At 37.6% G+C, this 24290-nt stretch overlaps 1 protein-coding gene across 3 annotated transcripts in view; it reads left to right on the top strand.

Moving 5' to 3' along the window:
• AASS (aminoadipate-semialdehyde synthase) overlaps positions 1-24290 on the top strand; it is an 88117-nt gene that overhangs the window by 23104 nt on the left and 40723 nt on the right. For all 3 annotated transcript variants that reach the window (XM_037836282.1, XM_037836284.1, XM_037836283.1), the window contains exons 4-11: positions 608-692; positions 5475-5542; positions 5651-5797; positions 6597-6675; positions 6805-6932; positions 8340-8488; positions 9784-9906; positions 10316-10427. In XM_037836282.1, the coding sequence (XP_037692210.1) occupies positions 608-692; positions 5475-5542; positions 5651-5797; positions 6597-6675; positions 6805-6932; positions 8340-8488; positions 9784-9906; positions 10316-10427 (891 nt within the window). The remainder of the gene's footprint in view (positions 1-607; positions 693-5474; positions 5543-5650; positions 5798-6596; positions 6676-6804; positions 6933-8339; positions 8489-9783; positions 9907-10315; positions 10428-24290) is intronic.

The raw sequence follows: 24290 nt of genomic DNA on the forward strand, positions 1-24290 counted from the left end.
AGGGGAAGGAAGGTAAGGGTAGAGGAAAGGAGAGTGCTTTATATATGGGCTTGAGAGGAAGTGGTGTTGGTTTTGTTTTTAAGATGGAAGGGACCTTGGTGTCTTTGGGTTGAGGGGAAGGAGCCAGTGTAAAGAGGGACAATGCAGGAAAGAGGTAATAGTTGAAGGAAAGCATTCTTGGAGGACATGGAGAAAAGCTAGGATCTTGCTTACAAGTAGTCTCAGGTAGGAGGAAGGGCCCATTTCCTTTGGACAGGAATGAAGGATGTGAGGATGAGTGGGGATATAAATTTATTTTAGCTGGAGGTAGCAGAAAGTTCAAAGAAATCATTCATTTATTGTTTCATGACTCCCATCAAGAGGCATTTAGCACCCTGTATAACCATTCTTTTATATCTATATTGACTTAGTGATTCTTGTAATTGATTTGTGACCTGGGATTTTCTAAATAGTTCCTAGAGCACCTGATGATAACTTATGTTAGCAAATTAAGATATATTTAATAAGAGGAAAAAAATGTGAAGCAATTACGTGCTCACATATGTGCTTTACTTATTGAATTTAAACTTAATGGGTCTGATTGAGAAACTTTTGATCCTTTCATCAGGAAATCCGACTTATTGATTATGAGAAGATGGTGGATCATAGAGGAATACGGGTAGTAGCATTTGGACAGTGGGCAGGTGTGGCAGGTAGGTATGTCGGGCTTTTATATCACCCACTTTCTAAATTTGCCTGGGGAATAACTGTGTGTTCTCTTTTCTGTGGTGGGGGAGGGGGGGTGGGAGTGTTCATTCCCACTACTAAAAAGAAACATGAGACTATGATTAAGGGTGATAAATATCAGAGGAATAGAATATGAAGATAAATCATTGAAAATATTATTTATTACAAAAATTTAAAAGAAAACAGAGCAGGGACAGGCTCTGACATTTTAGGTAGTCCAGTTTAGAAGGAGAGATTACTTTGATGATAAGATATTGGAGAGCAGGAGAAAGGAAAAAGGAGAATGGGAAAAAGGGCAAATGAGCCAGAACAAACAGAGCTGGAGTTTGATTTTTGTTCCATTTATTACTTTGAATGCTTCTAGTTGAGAAATACTGCTAAATGCTATGGTTCTCTATTAGATCAGACTACTTTAAGGTCAGAAAAAGGAAGATCGTTATTTGTTTGATCTTATGTGAAAGTGGAAGATTCTTCATTGTTGTTTGTGTCATTGCTGTTTCATCTTGACAGGTTTACCTTTTGCCTCCTTAGGATTAAACTCTTATTCAATTGCACTTCTAAAAAAATATGCTTGATAGTATCATAGTTAATTATACACAAAATACAATTAATTGGAATCTTAAGGTACTTAAAAAATAGTACCATACTATTCACTCAAGTAAAAAAAATTCACTCGCATATACTGGGAAAGGTTTAAACTGATGTTTGCTTTTAAAAATGTATACTCTCAGAAAATCCATAAAGTTATATTGTATTCAGTCCATTTGCTTTTGAAATTGTAAAGAAATCTAAGCAAACTTTTGAAACTCACAGAATTCTTTTCACTTAAAACCAATTAATTGTTTCTCATTTTAACCCCCACCTCATAATTTTCCTCATCCAACACACAAATCAGCTGTATAAAAGCATGTGAAAATTGAATTTCTTAATATGACAGGAGTAATAGGGTGACCTTTGATGACTACTCTTCTCAGGGCCTTCTAGAACTCACCCAAATAAGGGTCTTTTTTTTTTTCTTTTGTTTAATTTGAAGAGAATTATCAGGAATTAGTTGATTCCTTCGTAAGTCAACACATGCAGAAGAGGAACCACATCTGTGAACAGGATGTAGTTCTTCTTGTTAGAGAGGTAGGAGTCTAGTGTAGTAAATAGGTAAGCAAACAGGCAATTATATATTAGTACTGAATGCTATGAGAGGGGTACTTAACTAGTCTTGGCTCTTGGGGAAACTTCCTTAAGAAAGCACCTTCTAAGTTGAGAGCTTGAAGGATTAAAAACTATGAATGGAAGGGGGTGGGAGAGGGAAAGTAGAAGTCTGAGAAGCCCAGAGGAAAGAGGGTAGAAAGAGAGGTTTTAACGTACAGAAATAAGTTCAATGTAATAAGAGTATAGATGAAGGGAGGATATGTGGATTTTAGAAATATTTAGAAGGTGGAATCAACAGGACCTTGTGGTTGTGAAAAACCTATGGCTCACACTCCGTTTACCCAGTGTATGGACAAATGAGTAGAAAAATGGGGACAAAAAGTAAATTAATAATATGGGAGAGGAGGGGCATGGGATGTTTTGGATGTTTTTACTTTTATTTTTATTCTTATTTTTATTTTTTGAGTAATGAAAATGTCAACCTAGAGTTCTATGCACAGTGACAATATCCTTTAAAAACGAAGATGAAACAAGACTCTTTTGGTCAAATGAAAGCTGAGAAAATTCTTTGCCATCAAAGAAGTATTAAAGTTCTTCAGGCAGAAGGAAAATGAAACCAGATGAAAACATGGATCTAATCAAAGGAATAAAAAAGACTAGAAATAGTAAAATGTTGATAAATATAAAAAAAACATTATGTCATTAAATTTTTAAAAAAATATAATTGATTGTTTAAAAGAAAATTATAGCGATGTATTGTTACATTATAACATATGTAGAGGTAAAATGTATGCCACAAAGGATAGGAGAAGGTAAGTGAAAGCATACTTTTATAAGGTCCTTATATTATAGTGAAGTGGTATATTATTTGCTCTAGACTGTGGTAAATTAAAGATGCATGTTGTAACCTAGAATGACCACTAAAACAAAACCGGAACCTATGGCTAATAAGTCAATGGTGAAGATAAAGTGTAATGCTGAAAACTGTGCAATTAATGCAAAAAAATGCAGGAAAAGGGGGGAAAGAGAGAACAAAGAACAGATAATACAAAAAGAACACAAATAGCAAGATGGTAGCTTTAAATCCAACCATACTGATAATTATATTAATGGCATAAGCACATCAGTTAAAAGGCATCGATTAAAAGTAAGACAACTATATTCTGTCAATAAAGAACTCACCTTAAAGACACAGCCAAATTAAGAAAAAATGATGTAAAAAGATGTGCTATATTAACATCAGTCAATGTAGAGTTCAGAACAACAAATATTACCAAAGATAAAGGGATATTTCCAAAAGATAAGGGATGTCTCCAGGAAGAAACAATCCTAAAGGTACATGCACCTTATAACAGAGTTTCGAAATATATGAACCAGAAACTGACAAACTTGAAAAAAGAAATAAACAAACCCACAAGTGTATTTAGAAATTTAAATATTCCTCTCTCCATAATTGTCAGAATAAGTAGGCAGAAAATCAATAGACATTAGTATTAGCCACCCTAACTAGTTGACATTTATTGAGCACTGCACCCAACAACTGCAGTATACACATTCTTTTCAAGTCACATGGAACATTCACCTAGATAGTTCATAAGTTGTCATAAAACAATTTTCAATACATTTATTTTTTAATTAAATGACAGTATAGAAAAACTTATCAAAATTTATGGGATGCAGGTAAAGCAGTGTTTAAAGGGAATTTATAACACTTAATGCTTTCATTAGAAAATAAGAAGTAATGATCTGAGCTTCAGTCTTAAGAAGATAGAAATGTAGAGGAAATTAATCCCAAAGCAAGTAGGTTAAAGGAAATCATAGAGGTAAGAGGGGAAAATCAATGAAATCGAAACAGGCAATCAGAAAGAGAATCAATGAGACCAAAAGCTGGATCTTAGAAAAAAATTCAATGAAATTCATAAACCTTTAGGTAGAATGATCAAGAGAAAAGAGAAGCAAATACTTACCAATATTGGAAGTAAAAGAGGGACACTGATATAGATCCTGCAGACATTAAAAGAATAAGGGTATAACCATAGACCATTAAATTTGACAACCTATATGAAATGGATAAATACTTGAAAAAATACAAATTACCAAAACCATCTCAATATCAGTGTACAAAATTAATTCTACTCTTAGGCATTTGTCAAGAATTAATGAAAAATTTCAAAATAAGACTTGTATATAAATGTTTATAGGAGCTTCATTCATAATAACCTGGAAACTACATATGCTCATCAACGAAGAAATGGGTTAATGAATTGTGATACTTCTATAAAATGGAAAATCCTCAGCAATAAAAAGGAACAAACTACTGAGGCACACAAAATATGTATGCATCTTGAAAACGTTGTGCTACTTGAAAGAAACCACACACAAAAAGAGTATGCTGTATCATTCCATTGATATGAGCTATAGAAGGGACTGATCTATACTGATAGAAATGAGATAAGTAGTTGTCTGGAGCCAGAGGTTGGGGAGGATTGTTTGGGAAAACATGCAAAGGAGACTTTTGGAGTGATGGAAATATTCTTTATCTTGATTGTGTGATGGTAACATGGGTATGTACATTTGTCCAAAATTATCAGACTGTACACTTTTAACTGGTACATTTTATTGCATATAAATTATCCCTTTAAAAGTTAATTTAAGAAAAAAAAAAAAAGCTTGATAGTGTTGTAGAGATATTCAGGTTCTGTTCCTGAAAGGAGGAAGGGGAGAATGGACGCTGAAGTCTTTGCTACAGGCATGCTGAGTATAAGCAGTCTGAAGGACATCTATTTTGAGATGTCTCTAGTTCTTCAAATCAGTAGACAAATTTATGTTGGAGATACAGATTTGTGGTCATCATCACATGTACCTGAACCTTAGAACTAGATGAGATTTCCTAGGGAAGAATGCAAAGATTGAAGAGAATAGGGCCCAGAACAAAATCTTGAGGTGACTAATGTAAAAGGAAAGGGCAAAGAACACCAATATTGAAGGAAAGAACAGAGGAAGAGGAGGCTATAGAAATGTAGGATGAAAAATTTCAAGCCAGGGATGCTGGGGGAAGAGAGTGTTTTTAGAAAGACGGAGGAGTCTGCATTGCCAAATGTTTCTGAAAAGTCATATTCTGAAAACTGTCCACTGAGTTTAGATATTTAAGTTACTAAACAGCTGGTGGAGGTCTTAGGGACAATGGCGACTTTGTTTTTGTTTGTTCATTGTTTTAGATATGGGAGAGACGAGCATGTTTAAATGCTGATGAGAATAGAGAAGGGACACTGAAAGGAATAATTCAAGAGTAAATTCCTTGGGAGGCAGGAAGGGATGGGAAATGGAGCAAAGGTGGAGAGATTAAATTTAGGTAAGAGGAAGGACTCTGCTTCCATTTTAGCAGGATTGAAAATGGAAATGATGGGTGAGAATGCAGCTGGGTTAGTGATTTCATGGCAGAAAGCTGTGGGAATGGGTATGATGACTACTGAAGCCCTGTCCAAATCTGAGATACTGTGGTCTGTGATTCCCCAGGGCACCGGGCGGGTTGGAGAATGGGCAGAGAACAGCTTCAACTCTTGTCAACTAATGGTCTTTCTGTTGGTCTGATTCTGCAATAGGGATGATCAACATTTTACATGGAATGGGTTTAAGGCTCCTTGCTCTAGGACATCACACACCTTTTATGGTGAGATGCTTCCATTGTTTATTTTTAAAAAAATACATATCACACTTTAAGAACAGAAAAATATCTCAGCTTGTAGACTGACCTGAGTCAATGTGTGCTTGCTTTCAGCACATTGGTATGGCCCATAACTACAGGAATAGCAGTCAGGCTGTGCAAGCTGTCCGTGATGCTGGCTATGAAATATCTCTGGGTTTGATGCCGAAGTCGATAGGGCCTTTAACATTTGTGTTCACAGGGACTGGGAACGTATCCAAGGTAAATTGTCTTCTTTCCTTCTTTCTGTAAAGCATCCTGAGACTCTGAAACCACCCCAAAAGATGTGGGCATTATGTGGGCATTTCAGAGCCCTGCTTTTCCATGAGTCGGCATTCTATTTTTTCTACTTTTCTTACATAATCACTTTTCTGTTAGTGAAGAGCAGTAACAGTCCAAACTTTTTTTCTTTGATTTTAGTTGATTGGGATTTTTTTTTTTTTTAAAGGATAAAAGGTCTGTTCTTAGGGTATCTGTTCTACCTCCACCACTGAGATGTTCAAAAGATTGGAATTAGCACTTTCTTCTTTCTGGGGTGGTTTTGAGAATGCATTTTTGAAACCCTGGAGAAACTTGGTGACCAACTTGTAATTCTCAAATATATCTTTCATTGAAGAAAAAATCTTTTACAAATAGAACATCATCATTTGTATTATATTGTGCTTTAGGCATCTGATTTTTCCTTTTGTAGTAAATATAGTTTCCCCACTAGAAATAATTTCTTCAATGGAGCAAAAAGTAAATAGAAGTACTTTATTGTAACTTCATTTCTAAACACTCTTGTCACTACTCAGAGTAACTTAAGTTAAAAAAAAAAGTCCTTTTCAATGTATGTTGTTCATATTAGAATAAAAGCTGTCTTGCAGGCTGCATGCGAGCAGCTCATTTGTGCTTCCATATTGCAGTCCTGGGTGCAGAGTAGGGCAAGTGGAGCACTGTAATTATGGGGAGAATGAATTGGAATCTTTGAAGGAAATAGTGTTGCCTCTTCTGAAAAGTTTTACTCATGCGTTATTTATAGGGAGCCCAAGAAATCTTCAGCGAATTACCTTGTGAATATGTGGAGCCTCATGAATTAAAAGAAGTTTCCCAATCTGGAGGTAGGGCTGGGGGGTGGGGGAAGCGAATGTATATTTTACTGTTTTAACAGTCCCTGTGTTATAATATTTTATCACCATAAAGCTTTATCGTTTGTCACCCACTTTACTAATTTCTTTCTCCTCTGCAAGACCTCAGAAAAGTGTATGGGACGGTGTTAAGTCGCCATCATCATCTTGTCAGGAAAACAGATGGTGTATATGATCCTGTGGAGTATGACAAATATCCTGAGCGCTACATAAGTCGTTTTAATACTGATGTGAGTATCATACTGAGCTTTTGAGTTCCTTGCTCAGGATACAATATATTAGGCTGTTAGGAGAGAAATTACGAATGTGTGTATTTGTTTTCAGTTCCTCATGTTGACTTGCTGCAAGTCCTTAGGTATCACCAGATGGCCTGAGGAGTTATTGGCTGTTATTGGTGTTGGAGTGGGCTTTGCTTATTGATTTTGGTGGTTGCTGTGGGTATGCCCTTTGCTTCACTCGCTCTGTTTCTACTTCAGGTCTGCCTGTGTCCCATGCCTCTAAACCATTTCCTGTGGATTAGTGCTTTCTTTACTTGTCCTGGTCTAGTTAGCACTGTTGGCAAAGCACAATGTCTTTGAGGTTGTATCTTAACATAGGTTTATCTCTTCTGTGGCTATAAATTGCAATCATAACCGTGCACAGCCACCTTGAAATTCATGCTATTGATTACAGGGGGCTCAGTGAAATGGTGTGGCTATGTAACACATCCCTGTCCTCACTGTACAAAAAACCTGTTAATTCAAGTCTTTTGCTGAGGACACAGTGGCACTATCTTACAATAAATACGGTATATTTGTGTGTTCTGTGATCATTGGTCATGAAACAGTCCTCCCCCAAATAAACCAGCAAACATAAAACAAACACAAAGATGCATGAATTTACCGTGAAAAGGAATGCTGGAAATAGTTTTAAATATGTGTATTCAACATAGCATTTTTTGGATTCTGGTATGAAATTATCTGTTATAGCATATAAAGCATGTTATAGAGAGGGACTCTGTCTGTGATTTGAGAATGTGAGATGCTTGAGGAATAAAAATTATGAAACTAGTTTCAAACTGAAAAAAATTTGAATCTAGTAATTTTCCATCCCTTCTTGTTTCCCCAATCACAGAAGTATTGGTGATTGGATGCATCCTAAAACTTACTAATGACATAGTTATCATGTAAAAGTGTATGTAGCATATTTCTCCATGAAGCTTATAGATGTTATCTGATTTAATCTTCACAGCATTCCTTTGAGGAATGGGGTACATATTATCCCTATCTGTCAGGTAAGGAAAACAGAGCCCAGAGAAGTTGAGGTAGCAAGATTTAGATCACGCCCTACTGGTGGTGGAGCTAGAAATAGATTGCTAAGTCTCTTGACTCTTTGTCCTTTCCTCTCTCTTTGCTTTGCAATACATTAAAGAATGAAAATATTAATATATTTATGTTCATTATTGGATAACTCAACACTGAAATCAGGGTGGGTATTTGTTGTCTTTGCGCTAAAAGATGGCCACTGGCTTGGCAAACAAGAGTCAGTAAGAAGTAACCTTAAGCTATTTCTCATGGTCTTTACTGATAGCTCTTTTTCAGCACACTGCATTGAAACAGGCTATTCCTTTCTCGTTGAACTTGGAACTTGCTTTCCAGATTGCACCTTATACAACTTGTTTAATTAATGGAATTTACTGGGAACAAAACAGCCCTCGCCTGCTAACCCGACAAGATGCTCAGAGTCTCCTGGTTCCAGTCAAGTCCTCAGTTGCTGGGGTTGAAGGCTGCCCTGCATTGCCTCACAAGTAAGGATGTTAGCAGCTATGGCTGTTTCCAACAGCAGCAGCGATATTAGGGAATCAAAGAATATAATGCTCTCATATATCACAAGACTTGATTGTTAGTGACTGGTTGTCTGTTCTTATCTTATTCAGCCTCTCGGCAGCATTTGAGATACTTAACCACCCTCCTCCCTGATACTCTCTTGACATCTGAGATCCACATGCAGCTCATATGTAACCTCAGTGAAGTCTTGCCTTGCTTCCTCATTCCCATTCCCATATCTCTTTAGTCCATTACTCTGGTATTGTTTTGTTTTTCCTGAAGTTCATGATCATTTTCCATTGTTAATGATTTTTCTCCCTTCCTACTTACTAGATCTAAATCTTCTTCAAGTTGGGGGCCCCATATTTCTTGGTCTCAAGTACTCAGTACACTGACTGACGTATAATAGACATTCAAATATTTATTAAATACTGAGTTAATAATCAGTAAATATTTGTGGAAAACCTGGTTACATGGTACTCTGCTAAGCTGAAGGACAGAGAAGAGTAAAAGATGTGCTTCTGTTGCCCTAAGGGTGTAGCTGGAGGAACTCAACATATTCACATAAAAGATAAGCCAGTACCACAAAGCAGCATATGGTTGCCAAGGGGGTGCTATGAACAATCTGTATCACAGTATTTTAGAAGATAGTGGAAGTACTGAGCTCAGCAAAGGTTTAAAAGGGAGGAATTAGGATTTAGGTGGGTGTCGAGGAGGAGAATGTGAATTTCAGGTGTTCAGATTGGTTCTTGCTAAAGAGTAGAGCCACAAAAGCACCATTTAAGACAGTGAGAGGACAGTTTAGCTCTAGGTTTTGTATAGGCAGGTGGTAATTGGAGATCGGGCAGGAAAATTATGGTCAACCTCTAAAGGCTTTAGAATGCTGGGCTGAGAATTTTTTCAAAATTCTAGAGATTTTAGTGCAAAAACATAAAATTATGTACTACTCATCATGGTGGAGGTGATTTAATCGAACCTTCATTAAGTTATTTAGAGATGGCTAACCATAACTAGTCTGTTGTTAATGATTTCTGTAAAGGAGTATTCCACTTTTGCTTCATTTTGCTTTTTTTTTTTACTTGTGGAAACTAAAAACTCATATTGGGAAGGTTCTCTGTATTCCAGAAGACAGTGTTCTGAACAATGAGTTGTAGGAAAAAGGATCCTGGGAAATATTTGGCTTCCACATTGAAAATTGTTTCAAGTACCTTTCATTTTTACTTGTTGGAGACTTCAGAGTTCCATGCTCTCATCTAAGTATTGATATTATTTTCAGACTTGTGGCCATATGTGACATTTCAGCTGACACGGGAGGATCTATAGAGTTTATGACTGAGTGTACAACTATAGAACGTCCCTTTTGCATGTATGATGCAGATCAGCATATTATTCATGACAGGTGAGTTTGCTAAAGCTGTTAGATAAAGAAAGATACTTAATAATACATCATTTACTTCTCTTGCAATACTAGTCTAAAATACCCAGTATTCTACATCTTTATGAAGCCTATGCAAATTTAGAAAAAATTTTAAAATTAATTAATTAAAATTTAATTTTAAAGAAAATTTTTCCTCTAAAAATTTTCATAGAAAAACCACATATGAATTTGAACACTAAATACATATATGCTATATTTAAATGGGAGAGGGGTTGCTGAAGAATGGGGTTTTATTTGAAAAGTCTTGCCTCACGTACTTTTGTGCAGAATCACAAATTATAGTGAAGCAAATGTAATGGAGTAGACATTGGGAGAAGTTAGAGCTTGCAAATATATTATACATCTGAATAAAGCATGTTGCTTTTCCTAGTGTTGAAGGCTCTGGGATTCTGATGTGTTCCATTGATAATTTGCCGGCACAGCTTCCAATTGAAGCTACGGAATACTTTGGAGACATGCTTTACCCTTATGTTGAAGAAATGGTGAGCAGACTGATAACATTAACAACACTTCTGTGGCTTTAAATAGAATTGTGGCATTATCTTAGGGTTGTTCTGGTCTTCGGTATCTAAGAAATCTGTTGTAAAATGAAATACCAGCCCTTCCTTGAAATACTTACTGATACTCTTTTATTGTACATATTCTGCTTATTGCCTCATGGGGAATATGATTATATCACTGCCTTCATATTTAATTGCAGTTACATTTGTTTCTCATTATGCATATTTTATTCAGAATGTTCATGACATGTAGGATGGGATTTGCTCTATTTTCAGTTCTCTCTGCTGTCTCGGTAAATTCATATTGGGACATTCCTACTGTGTTGTGATGAACAAAGTTGAAAATCAGAAATATGGAAAGTTGTATTGGATTTTAGTCGCTAGTACTTAAGTGATGGTTTATGTTGTGATCCTGTATTTTTCTTCTGTGATCAATGATTAACTACTGAATTACTGTTTTATCTCAATTCTCTTTTCTTTGTCAATGAAAATCTTATTTCAGTATTTATCCTAAGTGCTCATATTCTCTCTAATTTAGTTCTATTGCCAATGATCGTTTCTGGCAATGAATCCAAAAGGAAGAATGGTGGCTTTTGTCTATTTCTACTGTAGATTCTCTCACCAATTGTGCTGGTTGCTTCCTTCAAACTGTGATATTTCTTCCAAATCTGCCTGTTTTTCTTCACTTTCTGAAGACTTCTTATAGTTAGTTGTTTATATTTTGCCCAGAATTTATAGTTGCTATCTATAGGAGGGATGGTCTATTAGGAGCTTAGTCTCCTATACCTGTAGTGGAACACCACAGTTGTAATACAATGATTGAAGCAACATGATTCCAGCAGAGTTTTAGAGTAGTTTTAGAGCTTTCAATGAACCCTTGTCTATAATTCATCTTTTCAATGCTAAAATTATGTATGCCAGTGCAATTTTGGCCTTAATAGGTTTTGGAAAATTTTGAATACTGATGCACCTTGTGGATGGATTTGACTTAGTTTCTTGAAAATGTCTTTTTGTTTGGTTGCTTCAACATCATTTACTACTCAAATAAGTTGTTATCAAGCCATTTTCAACTCAAAACTTATTATGTCTCAAAAATTCAATTATTATAGGGTATTTCTTTTGGATCTTAGAACATAAGTTTTTCATTCCCATTTGTCCTTAACAAAAATTACTATTCACTCAGTCTGGTTGATCTCATATAAATGTTAGAAAAGCAAGTAGGTTCAAGGACTTCATAGAAAGGTGTGACTGAGTGTTAGTCTATGTAACTTTTTAAGGATAAATGCATTTCTTAAATAAATTATTTATGAAGGAGCAAAATATAAATATAAATTTTATACATTATATGTAAAATATAAACACAAAATAGTAAAGTATCACAGAAAATTGGACAAAACCATAAGTGGTATATAACGTCTTATCACAAAGTGAAGACGCCTATTTGAACACCGCAAATATCAAAACATACTATCCTCACCCACTTTCCCAAATGTACCATTGTCCTGAATTTTAACAATGGGTTATGTGCCAGTTTGAATGTATTGTGTCCCCCAAATGCCATTATCTTTGATGTAGTCTTGTGGGGCAGATGTTTTGGTGCTGATTAGATTTCCTTGGAATTTGCCCCACCCAGATATGGGTGATGACTCTGATGAGATACTCCCATGGAAACATGGCCTCACCCATTCAGGGTGGGCCTTGATCAGTGGAGCCATATAAATGAGCTGACTGAAAGAGAAGGAACTCAGTGCAGCTGTGAGTGATGTTTTGAAGAGGAGCAAGCTTATTAGAGAGGAATGTCCTGGGAGAAAGCCATTTTGAAACCAGAACTTTGGAGTAGATGCCAGCCACGTGCCTTCCCAGCTAACAGAGATTTTCCGGACACCACTGTCCATCCTCCAGTGATGGTACCTGATTACTGATGTGTTACCTTGGACACTTTATGGCCTTAAGACTGTAACTGTGTAGCCAAATAAACCCCCTTTTTATAAAAGCCAATCCGTCTCTGGTGTTTTGCATTCCACAGCATTAGCAAGCTAGAACAGATTTTGGTACCAGAGAAGTGGGGTGCTTTTGCTGCTGAGTCTGCAAATACCAAAAATGTTGGAATGGCTTTTCAAATGGATAAGGGGAAGATTCTGGAAGAATTGTGAGGAGCTTGATAGAAAAGGCCAAAACTGCTTTAAAGAAACTGTTTATGGAAATATGGACTCTAAAGATACTTCTGATGAGGACTTGAGCAGAAATGATGAATGTGTTGTTGCAAACTGGAAGAAAGGCGATCCTTGTTTTAAAGTGGCAGAGAATTTGGCAAAATTGAGTCCTGGTGTCAGATGGAAGGAAGAATTTGAAAGTGACAACCTGGAATACTTAGCTGAGGAGATCTCCAGACTACATGTGGAGGATGTACCCTGGCTTCTCCTTGCAGCTTATAGTAAAATGCTAGCAGAGAGAGATAAACTTAAAACTGAACTCTTGGATTCAAAGAAACCAGAAGCTGATGGCTTGGAAAATTACAGGCTTCTAGGGGGTGGAATCCCGGAAGCTACAGCCCAATGTGAGGATGTAACCAAATATGGAACCCAGCCACCATTTCAGTACAAGCCAAGATTGGAGATGGAATTATCCAGAAAGGATTTGTGGAAAGTCTTATTGTCTGATGGCTTTGACCCCTGCATCCTTCATGCGAAGCCAACAGAATTTTTGCGAGATCTTTACAGATAGAGCCGTTGCCAGTCTGAACTAGAGAAGACAGACAAGGAGCAAACTGAAGGAAAAATTTCTTCAAAGACAGAGCCATGGAGGTTGAGGTCTGGAATCAAGAGGTCTCGGGTTGGGAGGGAGAGCGGAGCAGCCCACACACATGGAAAGGGTGAGTTTGCCCTGGAGGTCGAGGGTGGGCTTTCCACCTTGATGCTCTGGAAGAGTTTTGCCATCTCAGGTCCCAAAGAGGGTGGAGCACATTCCCAGGGAATTGGGGAGAGCCTGGCTGCCACCACACTGTTCTGAAGGGGTTGAGCATGTGCCCCGGAGATGGAAGGGAATCCGGGAGCTGCCCTGATGTTTGAGGAGGGTGGGGCTGAGAAGGTGGTCTCCCCAATGTGTGGATATGTTGGAGCACTCACCTAAGCATTTGGAGAGGAAAGGGCTGCCAGAAAGGCCCTTAGGAAGGGTTAGGCTCCCTCTCTCTCAAGCCCCAAGGATGCAACATCATTCTGTAAATGACTCTCAGACTTTGAAATCTAATGGAGTTTGTCCTGCAGGTTTTAGGAACTGTTTTGGTCCTGTTAACCCTGTTTTCCTTACTCTTTCTCCTTATGGCAATGGGAATGTTTATCCTATGAATGTCCCTCCTTTGTATATTGGAAGCACATAACTTGTTCTAAGTTCGCAGATCCAAAGCTAAAGGAGAATTATGCCTTAGGACCCACCATGCCTGTAATTGATTTTGATAGGATCTTGTACTTAACTTTTGTTACTGAAATGATTTAAGTTTTGTGATACTGTGATGGGATGAATGTATTTTGTATTTGGAAAGATAATGCCATTTTTGGGTCCAGGGTGTGGAATGTGCCAGTTTGAATGTATTGTGTCCCCCAAACGCCATTATCTTTGATGTAGTCTTGTGGGGCAGATGTTTTGGTGCTGATTAGATTTGCTTGGAATTTGCCCCACCCAGCTGTGGGTGATGACTCTGATGAGATACTCCCATGGAGACATGGCCCCACCCATTCAGGGTGAGCCTTGATCAGTGGAGCCATATAAATGAGCTGACTGAAAGAGAAGGAACTCAGTGCAGCTGTGAGTGACGTTTTGAAGAGGAGCAAGCTTGCTAGAGAGGAATGTCCTGGGAGAAAGCCATTTTGAAACCAGAACTTTGGAGCAGACGCCAGCCATGTGCCTTCCCAGCTAACAGAGGTTTTCTGGACACCACTGGCCATCCTCCAGTGAAGGTACCCAATTACTGATGTGTTACCTTGGACACTTTATGGCCTTAAGACTGTAACTGTGTAGCCAAATAACCCCCCTTTTTATAAAAGCCAATCCATCGGGAGGGGGCAAGATGGAGGCATAGAGAGGAGTGGAAGCTAAGTAGTCCCCCTGGAACAACTATAAAAAACCAGAAACAACTAGTAAATAATCCAGAATAACTGTAGGGGGACAAACGAGACCATCCACTCATCGTACACCAACCTGAATTGGGAGGAATGCCTGAGAACACAGCATAAAATCTGTAAGTAAAACCTGCGGATCCAAGTCATGAGACCCCTTCCCCATAGCCCGAGCTGCAAAGCCTCGTGGTGTCAGAGAGAAGCTCTCTCCCAGCAAGCGAATATAGCTCAGCTGAGCTCCAACTGGGGTTTTAAGTAGCGAGTGTGAACTGCTCACTACAGGTACGCATCCCCAAAAAAAACAGACAGAGGCTTTGGGTAACGACTGACATGGGAGAGCCAGAGGGTTGCCTTGGACTGGGTCTGAAAGGGACTGTCTGTTTCTTTTTTGGCTCAGTGGAGAAAGCCCCAGTCATATTCAGTTTCCAGAGCTGTGACTTGGGGAAGGGTGGAGACAGCACAAGCAGAGAGCAAGACCATTGAAATGCTAATGACCTCCACCTGAGGGGTCTGTCTTCTCTAGGAGGAAAGGGGTGGGGCCCTTTCCATTCAGAACCAGACCCCAGAGCCTGGGGGAACACGGCCACACCTCCTCACACCAGTCAAGAATTATAGGCTAACAGGCATCACCTGCTGGGCAGAAAAGCACAGTGACCTGAGGCATCAAAGGGTAGAGCAATTTTCTAAGACACACCTGCAGGGAAACCAGATACTGAATATTTCTTCCCTCTGGGACCTGAGCCTGTTCTGGTCTGGGAAAACCTGATTTGTATAACCAAGGAAACCATGCCTAGACAACAGAAAATTACAACCTACACTAAGAAAAACAAAGTTATGGCCCAGTCAAAGGAACAAACGTACACTTCAACTGAGATATAGGAATTTAAACAACTAATGTTAAATCAATTCAAAAAGTTTAGAGATGATATTGCAAAAGAGATAGAGGCTGTAAAGGAAGCTCTGGGCATGTATACGGCAGAAATCAAAAGTTCAAAAAAACAGCTAGTAGAATCTATGGAAATGAAAGGCACAACACAAGAGATGAAAGACGCAATGGAAACATACAACAGCAGATCTCAAGAGCAGAAGAAAACACTCAGGAACTGTAGAACAAAACACCTGAAAGCCTACATGCAAAGGAGCAGATGGAGAAAAGAATGAAAAAATATGAGCAACGTCTCCGGGAACTCAAGGATGTAACAAAGTACAATAATGTACGTATCATTGGTGTCCCAGAAGGAAAAGAGAAGGGAAAGGGGGCAGAAGCAATAATAGAGGAAATAATCAAGGAAAATTTTCCATCTCTTATGAAAGACATAAAATTACAGATTCAAGAAGCGCAGCGTACTCCAAACAGAAGAGATATGAATAGGCTTACGCCAAGACACTTAATAATCAGATTATCAAATGTCAAAGACAGAGAGAGAATCCTGAAAGCAGCAAGAGAAAAGCGATCCATTACCTACAAAGGAAGCTTAATAAGACTATGTGTGGATCTCTCAGCAGAAACCATGGAGGCAAGAAGGAAGTGGTGTGATATATTTAAGATACTGAAAGAGAAAAACCGCCAACCAAGAATCCTGTATCCAGCAAAGCTGTCCTTCAAATATGAGGGAGAGCTCAAAATATTTTCTGACAAACAGACAATGAGGGACTTTGTGAACAAGACACCTGCCCTACAGGAAATACTAAAGGGAGCACTACAGGGCGATAGAAGACAAGAATGCGTGGTTTGGAACACAATTTTGGGAGATGCTAGCACAACAATGTAAGTACACTGAACAAAGGTAACTATGAATACGGTTGAGAGAGGAAGGTGGGGAGCATGTGAGACACCACAAGAAAGGAGGAAAGATAACAACTGGGACTGTGTAACTTGGTGAAATCTAGAGTATTCAACAATTGTGATAAAATGTACGAATATGTTCTTTTACGAGGGAGAGCAAGCAAATGTCAACCTTGCAAGGTGTTAAAAATGGGGAGGCGTTGGGGGAGGGATGCAATCAGCATAAACTAGAGACTGTAATAGAATCATTGTATTATGCTTCCTTTAATGTAACAAAGGTGATATACCAAGGTGAATGCAGATAAGAGGGGGGGACAAGGGAGGCATGTTAGACACTTGACATTGGTGTTATTGTCTGATTCTTTATTCTACTTTGATTTAAGGTTATTTTTCCTTTTGCTGCTTCCTAGCTGTCATTTTTTTTCCTCTTTCTTTTGCCTCTCTACCTTCTTTGACTCTCCTTCCTTCCTTGTGGAAGAAATGTAGATGCTCTTATATAGATAGTGGTGAAGGTGGTGAACACATAAATGTAAGACCATGCAGAAAACCATCGATTATTTACTTGGGATGGAATGTATGGTGAGTGAACAAAACCATATTAAAAAAAAATGGGTTGATGACAAAACCTCGAGGGCAATATACTGAGTGAAATAAGCCAGACACATTAGGACAATTATTGCAGGGTCTCACTGATAGGAACTAATTATAATATGTAAACTCATAGACATGAAATATAAGGTACCAAGATACAGGACGAGGCTTAAGAATGGGGAGTGGTTGCTTAGTATGAGCAGAATGTTCAGTTAGGATGAACTTAAATGTTTGGAAATGAACAGGAGTGTTGGTAGCAAGATGTGAGAATAACTAACAGCGCCGAATGGTGTGTGAATGAGCTCAGAGTCATATATGTCACCAGAAGGAAAGTTGGAGGTCAAAAGATGGGAATGTATAAAACTGAATCCTATGGTGGGCAATGTCCATGATCAACTGTACAAATACTAGAAATCACTTCCATGAACCAGAACAAATGTATGACAATACAATTAGAAGTTAATAATAGAGGGGCATATAGGGAAGAACTATATACCTATTACAAACTATATACTACAGTTAGTAGTATGTCAACATTTTTTCATAAACAGTAACAAATGTACTATATCAATACTACGAGTCAACAATTGAGGGGGGTTGGTTAGGGATAGGGGAGGATTAGAGTTTCCTTTTCTTTTTTTCTTTTTTCATCTTTCACTTTATTTCTTGTCTGGAGTAATGAAAAGTTTCTAAAAATTGAACAAAAATTAAGTGTGATGGATGCACAGCTGTATGAGGGTACCCAGGGGCAAGTGATTGTACACTTTGGATCTTTGGATAATTGTACGGTATGTGAACAATGTCAATAAAAATGGAGAAAAAAAAAAAGCACTGGAGGTGCTACATTTGCTACATCCTGGAAAAAAAAAAAAAAGCCAATCCATCTCTGGTGTTTTGCATTCCACAGCATTAACAAACTAGAACAGGTTATTTTTACCCTTTTTTGGGAAAATTATGGAGATGGAATTATACAATGTTTTTGCTACTGTGTCTAAATTCTTTCACTCAATATTATCTTAATGAAATTCATCCATGTTGTTCAGGATATCAGCTATTTATTTTCATTGCTGTATAGTATTCCATTGTATGAATATACCAAGATTTTGTCTTCAGTTTGGGATTATAATTAATAATTCTACCAGAAACTTTTTTTAACATGTCTTTTGGTATACATATGTACACATTTCTTTTATTGAGTTAATATCTACTGTGGAATTGCTGGATTATATGGTATGTTTAATTTTATTAGATACTGCCAAAGAGTTTTCCAAAGTGCTCAAGCCTGTTTACTCCCATCAACTGTGTATGAAAATTTCATTTGTTCTATATCTTCACCATTATTTTGTGTTATTCTTCTAATTTAGCTATATTTGCGTGTGTATAGAGGCAACTCATATCTCTTTATATGCATGTCCTTGATGACTAACAATTGGGCAGCTTTTCATATGTTTATTGGCATTTGGATTTTCTCTTTTGTGCCGTTTTTTGGTACAGTTTTTTTGTTCATTTTTTTTTGGTGCATTTTTCTGTTCACTTCTCTGTTTTCTCTTACTGATTTATAAGAGTTTTTTATATTGTCTGAATTATATATGGTTTTATGTTACAAATTTCTTCTTACTCTCCATGATTCTTCTATTTATTTCACTCTTCTTTTTTTCTGCCTTCTTCCACTAGAAGGCAAATAAATAGAAGTGATACAGGGCATCTTTGTTTCAACCTTGATCTTAAGAGGAAAGTTTTCAATATCTCATCAAGTATATTTGCTGAGTGTTTTTCATAGATATTCTTTATCAAATTAAGTAGGTTTTAATTTTTTATTATAAACGGTTGTATTTTATGAAATGCTCTGATAATATGGTGAATTTTGTTGATTGATTTTCAAATATTAAACCAGCTTTACATTCTTAGAATAAACCCAACTTGGTTGTGATGTATTAAGTTTTTAATTATGACTAGATTCAGGTTGCTAATGAATATATCAATATTTATTTATCTCTCCTGCCATTAGTGGACTTCTGGGTCTGTTGCCTGTTGTTTGGAGCTATTACTAATAATTCTATTATGAACATGTTTGTATATTACTTTTGTTATAAATATATACACATTCTTTTGTTGGGTTTAAAACTAGATTTACCTTGTTTAGGATTTTTATATCTATGTTCATGATAGAGCTTAATTTATAAGTTTCTTTTCTTGTAATGTTGTTGTCAGGTTTGGGTGTTCAGGTTTTGCTAGCTCTAAAAACAAGTTGGGAAGTATTTGTGTTTTTTTTTTTTTGTTATTCTTTGGAATAATTTAATTGGCATGAAATTAATGTTATTTCTACTTGATAGAATTAATTGTTGAAACTATATGGATCTGGAGGATTTTTATTTTGTTTGATTATTGCTTTGTTTTGTTTTAAGGGCAGGTTTTAAAACTACAGATTAAATTTTACTGATAGATATGACTGTTCACAGATTTTCATTTTTCTTGTGTAAATTTTGGTGTTTTTCTAGAAATTTGTCCATTTCATCTAAGTTTTAAAATTTATTGTCAGAATATTTTTCATAATATCCTCTGATTATCCCTTTAATGTCTGCAGACTCTGTAGTGATTTCCCTGTTTTTGAAATTGTTATTGGTTATCTGTGTCTTATTTTTTCTCCTTCATCTATTTTACCTAGAGTTTTTCAATTTTATTAGCCTTTTCAATGAGTCAACTTTAACTTTTTCCTCTCTATTTTACATCATTTTCTCTGTCATTGATTTCTACTGTTATCTTTTTGCATCCTAAAAATTTTAATGGTGAGCTTAGTTTGCCATTCTTTTCCTAACTTCTTAAAATGATTGCTTAGATAATTTTCAGTGTTTCTTCCTTAGTAATATGTGCATTTTAAACTTAGAAATTTCACTCTAAGCACAGCTTTAGTTGCCTCCCCTGAGTTTTGATAAATTTTATTTTTGTTATCATGCAGTTCAGAAAATTTTCTAATTTCTATTGTGATTTCATCTTGGGTTATTCCCAAGCATTTGGGAATTTTCTGATCATATTTTTATTATTGGCAGATCACTCACTGTACTGTAGTCAGGGAATATGTTCTGTATGATATCAGTCCTTTGAAATTTGTTGAGATTTGCTTTATGACCCCAGCACATGGTCAGTTTTGGAAAAATGTTTCATGTGCACTTGAGAAGAATGCATATTCTGCTATTGTTGGACATGGTGCTCTATATACATCAACGAAGTCAAAGTTTTTAATCATAGTTTTACTTAAATCTTCTTATATTTTAATGACCTTTTTGTTCTATTATTTACTAAAAGGAGGTGGATTAAAATTTCCAAATAGGAATTTGAATACAGATTTAGATTCTGTTAATGTTTTGCTCTTATTTATTTATTTATTTATTTTAACATTTTATTTTGGAATAAATTCAAAGTTATGAGAACAGTTCCAAAATCCATACAAACCCCATATACAGAACTCCAGCATTCCCTGACCCCCCTGATACCTCCCGATCCACAAACTTTAACATGTTGTCCCACCACTATTTCTTTCCCTCCCTCCCTCCCTCCCTCCCTCCCTATTTATCATCCATCATCTATTGCTCTGTCTTCTGAACATATGAGAGCAAGCTGCACACATCCTTGAACAAACACTATAATATACAATTCCCATGAACAAGAACATTCTTTTATTCAATCCCATTTAAGTGCAGCTAAGAAGTACAAGAGATTCAACAATGAAACAAAGGTTACATCCTATATTTCCTTTTCCTTATGTCTCAACTATGTCCCTTTGAGCCTCCTGTCCTCCATCGTCTGATCCTATCCAGGGTCATCCTGGCATTCAATTGTTGTCTATTTAGACTGTCTTTTTCTTTTTTTGTTTTTTTTCAATTGTGGAAACATATATACAGCCTAAATCTTCCCATTTCATCCCCTCCCTAGCATTCCATTAGAGGGATTAATCACATTTAGAATGTTGTAATGCTATCACCTTCCCACCCTCCATTGCTAGAAATTTCCCTTCACCTCAGATAGCAACCCTACACTCATTTCTTAACTCCCCACTGCCCCTTTCCCCATTTCTCTTTGATACCAGCTTAACTTCTATAGGACACATAAACTATGTTCCTATACTCTTCCATTCCCCCACCTTTATATAGTTCTTGTCAAAAATTACATATTTTACATTGAGTTGAAAACCACTGATTTGTCCTTAGAGTTTGTGTATTTTATATCATGTAGGAAGTAAATAGTGGAGCTACAATTCAAAAAATTATTGACTTCTATTTGTATTCCATTGTGGTTGGAGTATGTGCTTTGAATATATTCAATTTTCTTTTTTCTTCTAAAATTTATTGAGGCTTATTTTATGTCCCGGCCTGTAGTCCCTTCTGGAGAAAGATCCATGATCCCTAGAGAAAAATGGAGAAAAATGAGTGTCCTGGTGATTTGGGATGTAAGGTTCTATATATGTCTGTTAAAATTCTCTATATCTCTTTCTACTTTCTTTGTTTCTCTGTCGGTAGGGCTGTCTTTAGTATCTGGAGTAGGGCAGGTCTTTTATTGGCAAACTCTCTCAGCATTTGTTTGTGAAAAATTTAAGCTCTCCCTCAAATTTGAAGGAGAGTTTTGCTGGATAAAGTATTCTTGGTTGGAAATTTTTCTCTCTCAGGATTTTAAATATGTCATGCCACTGCCTTCTCGCCTCCATGGTGGCTGCTGAGTAGTCACAACTTAGTCTTATGTTGTTTCCTTTGTATGTGGTAAATTGCTTTCCTCTTGCTGCTTTCAGAACTTGCTCCTTCTCTTCAGTATTTGAGAGTCTGATCAGAATATGTCTTGGAGTGGGTTTATTTGGATTTATTCTGTTTGGAGTTTGCTGGGCATTTATGCTTTGTGTATTTATATTGTGTAGAAGGTTGGGGAAGTTTTCCCCAGCAATTTCTTTGAATACTGTTTCTAGACCTTTACCCTTCTCTTCCCCTTCTAGGACACCAATGAGTCTTAAGTTTGGACGTTTTATTTTGTCTATCGTATCCCTGAGATCCATTTCAATTTTTTCGATTTTTTTCTCCTTTCTTTTGTTTTTTCATTTTCTGTTCTGCGGACTTCTAGGACTTTGAGTCTTTGTTCAACTTCCTCTAATCTTGTATTGTGAATATCCAGAATCTTTTTAATTTGGCCAACAGTTTCTTTTATTTCCATAAGATCTTCTATTTTTTTATTTACTGTTGCAATGTCTTCTTTATGCTCTTCTAGGGTCTTCTTTATGTTGCTTATATCCTGGGCCATGGTCTTCTTCATGTCCTTTAAATCCTTTGCCATGTTTTCATTCCTTGATTGTAGTTCTTTGATTAACTGAGCCAAGTACTGTGTGTCTTCTGGTATTTTGATATGGATGTTTGGACTTGGGTTCTCCATATAGTCTGGTTTTATCATATACATTGAGATTTTCTGTTGTTTCTGGCCTCCTGGCATCTGCTTTGCTTGACAGGGCTCTTTAAAGTTGTAAAAAAAAAAAAAAAAATGCCAGTCTAATTTTTCAGAAACATAAGTTGGTGGCGTACACTTTCTCTAACTAACCAGCAGGTGGTATCTGTGAGTCACCTATACCCCTCACGTCATTTCTCCCCAACCTTGTCCCTGTGGTGTGTAGGGAAATGATTCTTGTGGGGTTCAGTTGGTGAACTCAGTTTGGGTGTGTTGCTAGAGCCGTCTGCCCTGAATGTGGGGCGTGTGTCCGGGTGGCCAGGGAGGAAGGACAGTTTTAATATTCAAATCCCCCAGGTTCCCAGAGATTCAGGGCCGCTGCAAGAGTCTAAGGCTTCATTTCAGATCTGTCCTAGACCCTCTCTCTTGCTGACCCACAAACCACCGGACTTGGCACAGCATCCCTGGGTTTTCTGAGTGGGCCCTCTTTCTCAGCTGTGATCTTCCAGGACCTCTGCTGAGGGAATGCTGTGCTACGTCACAACTGTGCGCCATCCCTCAAGGGAAGTCCCGGGCTGCCGTGCCGTGGCACTTTCAGCCCTATGCAATAATGGTTGAACAGGGTGTCTCAGCCCCCGCTTCACACAGTTCCTCCTTCCCAGCTCTGGGGCAACTGGCGCAGCTCTGGGCTGAGGGCAGGAGTTTATCCAGCCCTCCAGGGAGTCAGTTACAAGCCGCGGGGCTTCTCCCTCCCTCCGGCTCTCCCCTGCACTCCCCTGGTCCCGAGGGTATCTGCCGTGAGCTATCCTCCATGGCCGACACCGAGAGGCCTGCTCAGCTCGCTCCTGTCGTGTTTCGCTGCGCGGTTTCCACCATCGCAACTGCAGCCACTCCTGGGTTTTTCCCTTTTTTTTTTTCTTTTTAAAAGAACCAGTCTGTCTCCAACCACCAACCCCCCGGCTTCCCACAGCTCAGCATGGCTGCGGGTCTTCCAGCCAGCCTACTCACTCGTTTCAGAATGCAGACTCCTGGTTTCACCAAGTATACAGCCCCTATGGTACAAGGAGTCCTCATCCAACTGGCGCATCGCTGAAACTGGTGCTCTGGGTCACCTTCTGGTTTTTATCTAGTATTTTTCATGGAGTTGTTTTTTTGTCCTGTCTCACCTAGCCGCCGTCTTAGGTTCCTCCTGCTCTTATTTTTCTCTTTCTTCAATTACATGTACATTAGACCATTTTACTGTCTTACATATAGGTCTTATTTTCTTTTCTCAGTTTTCCATTTTTTTGCTTTAGTCTGAATATTTTCTTCTAATCTATCTTCCAGTTCATTAATATTTTCTTCAATTGGGGCCTTCATTCACTGAATTATTACTTCCAATATTTTAAATTTATCAAAATCTCTGATGTCTCCAGTAATCTCCTTGTGTCTTTTTCTGTTTTGTTTTTCCTTGGTTTACTTCCATTCTTATCATTTAATATGCCTTTTGTTTAATATTGGACATTGTGTATGTAAAATTTTAGAGCTGTCTCAGGACTCTAGATTTCATGATTTTCCTCCAGAGAAAATTTACTTTTGTTTCCAGCAGGGAGATAGGCTAGTGGAAAATAACTTCAACTCAACTAGAAATGGAAGCTGGGCTTCAGTCCTTTGGAGAACTGGTCTTTGTTAAGCTTACTCTCTCCTTTGGGTATAGTCTTTCAGAATCCCACGTGAAAATCTGGATTTTCTTATGCTCCAGTTCAGTAGTCCTTAAATTCCAATTTTTGTTCTCCCACTGTTGAGACAGCCAAAATCTCTTCTCAGCCTCTCTGTTTTCTTCTCAACCTCTCAGCAGCTTGGCTACTGCTTCCACATTGGCAAATACTTTGAGGACAAAAGTGAGGCCAAATGTTGCATTTGTCATTTTTGGTTTCAAGTCCTTGTTCTGTTTTGTTA

The sequence above is a fragment of the Choloepus didactylus genome, chromosome 5, assembly GCF_015220235.1.
Source record: "Choloepus didactylus isolate mChoDid1 chromosome 5, mChoDid1.pri, whole genome shotgun sequence".
Taxonomy (NCBI): Eukaryota; Metazoa; Chordata; class Mammalia; order Pilosa; family Megalonychidae; genus Choloepus; species Choloepus didactylus.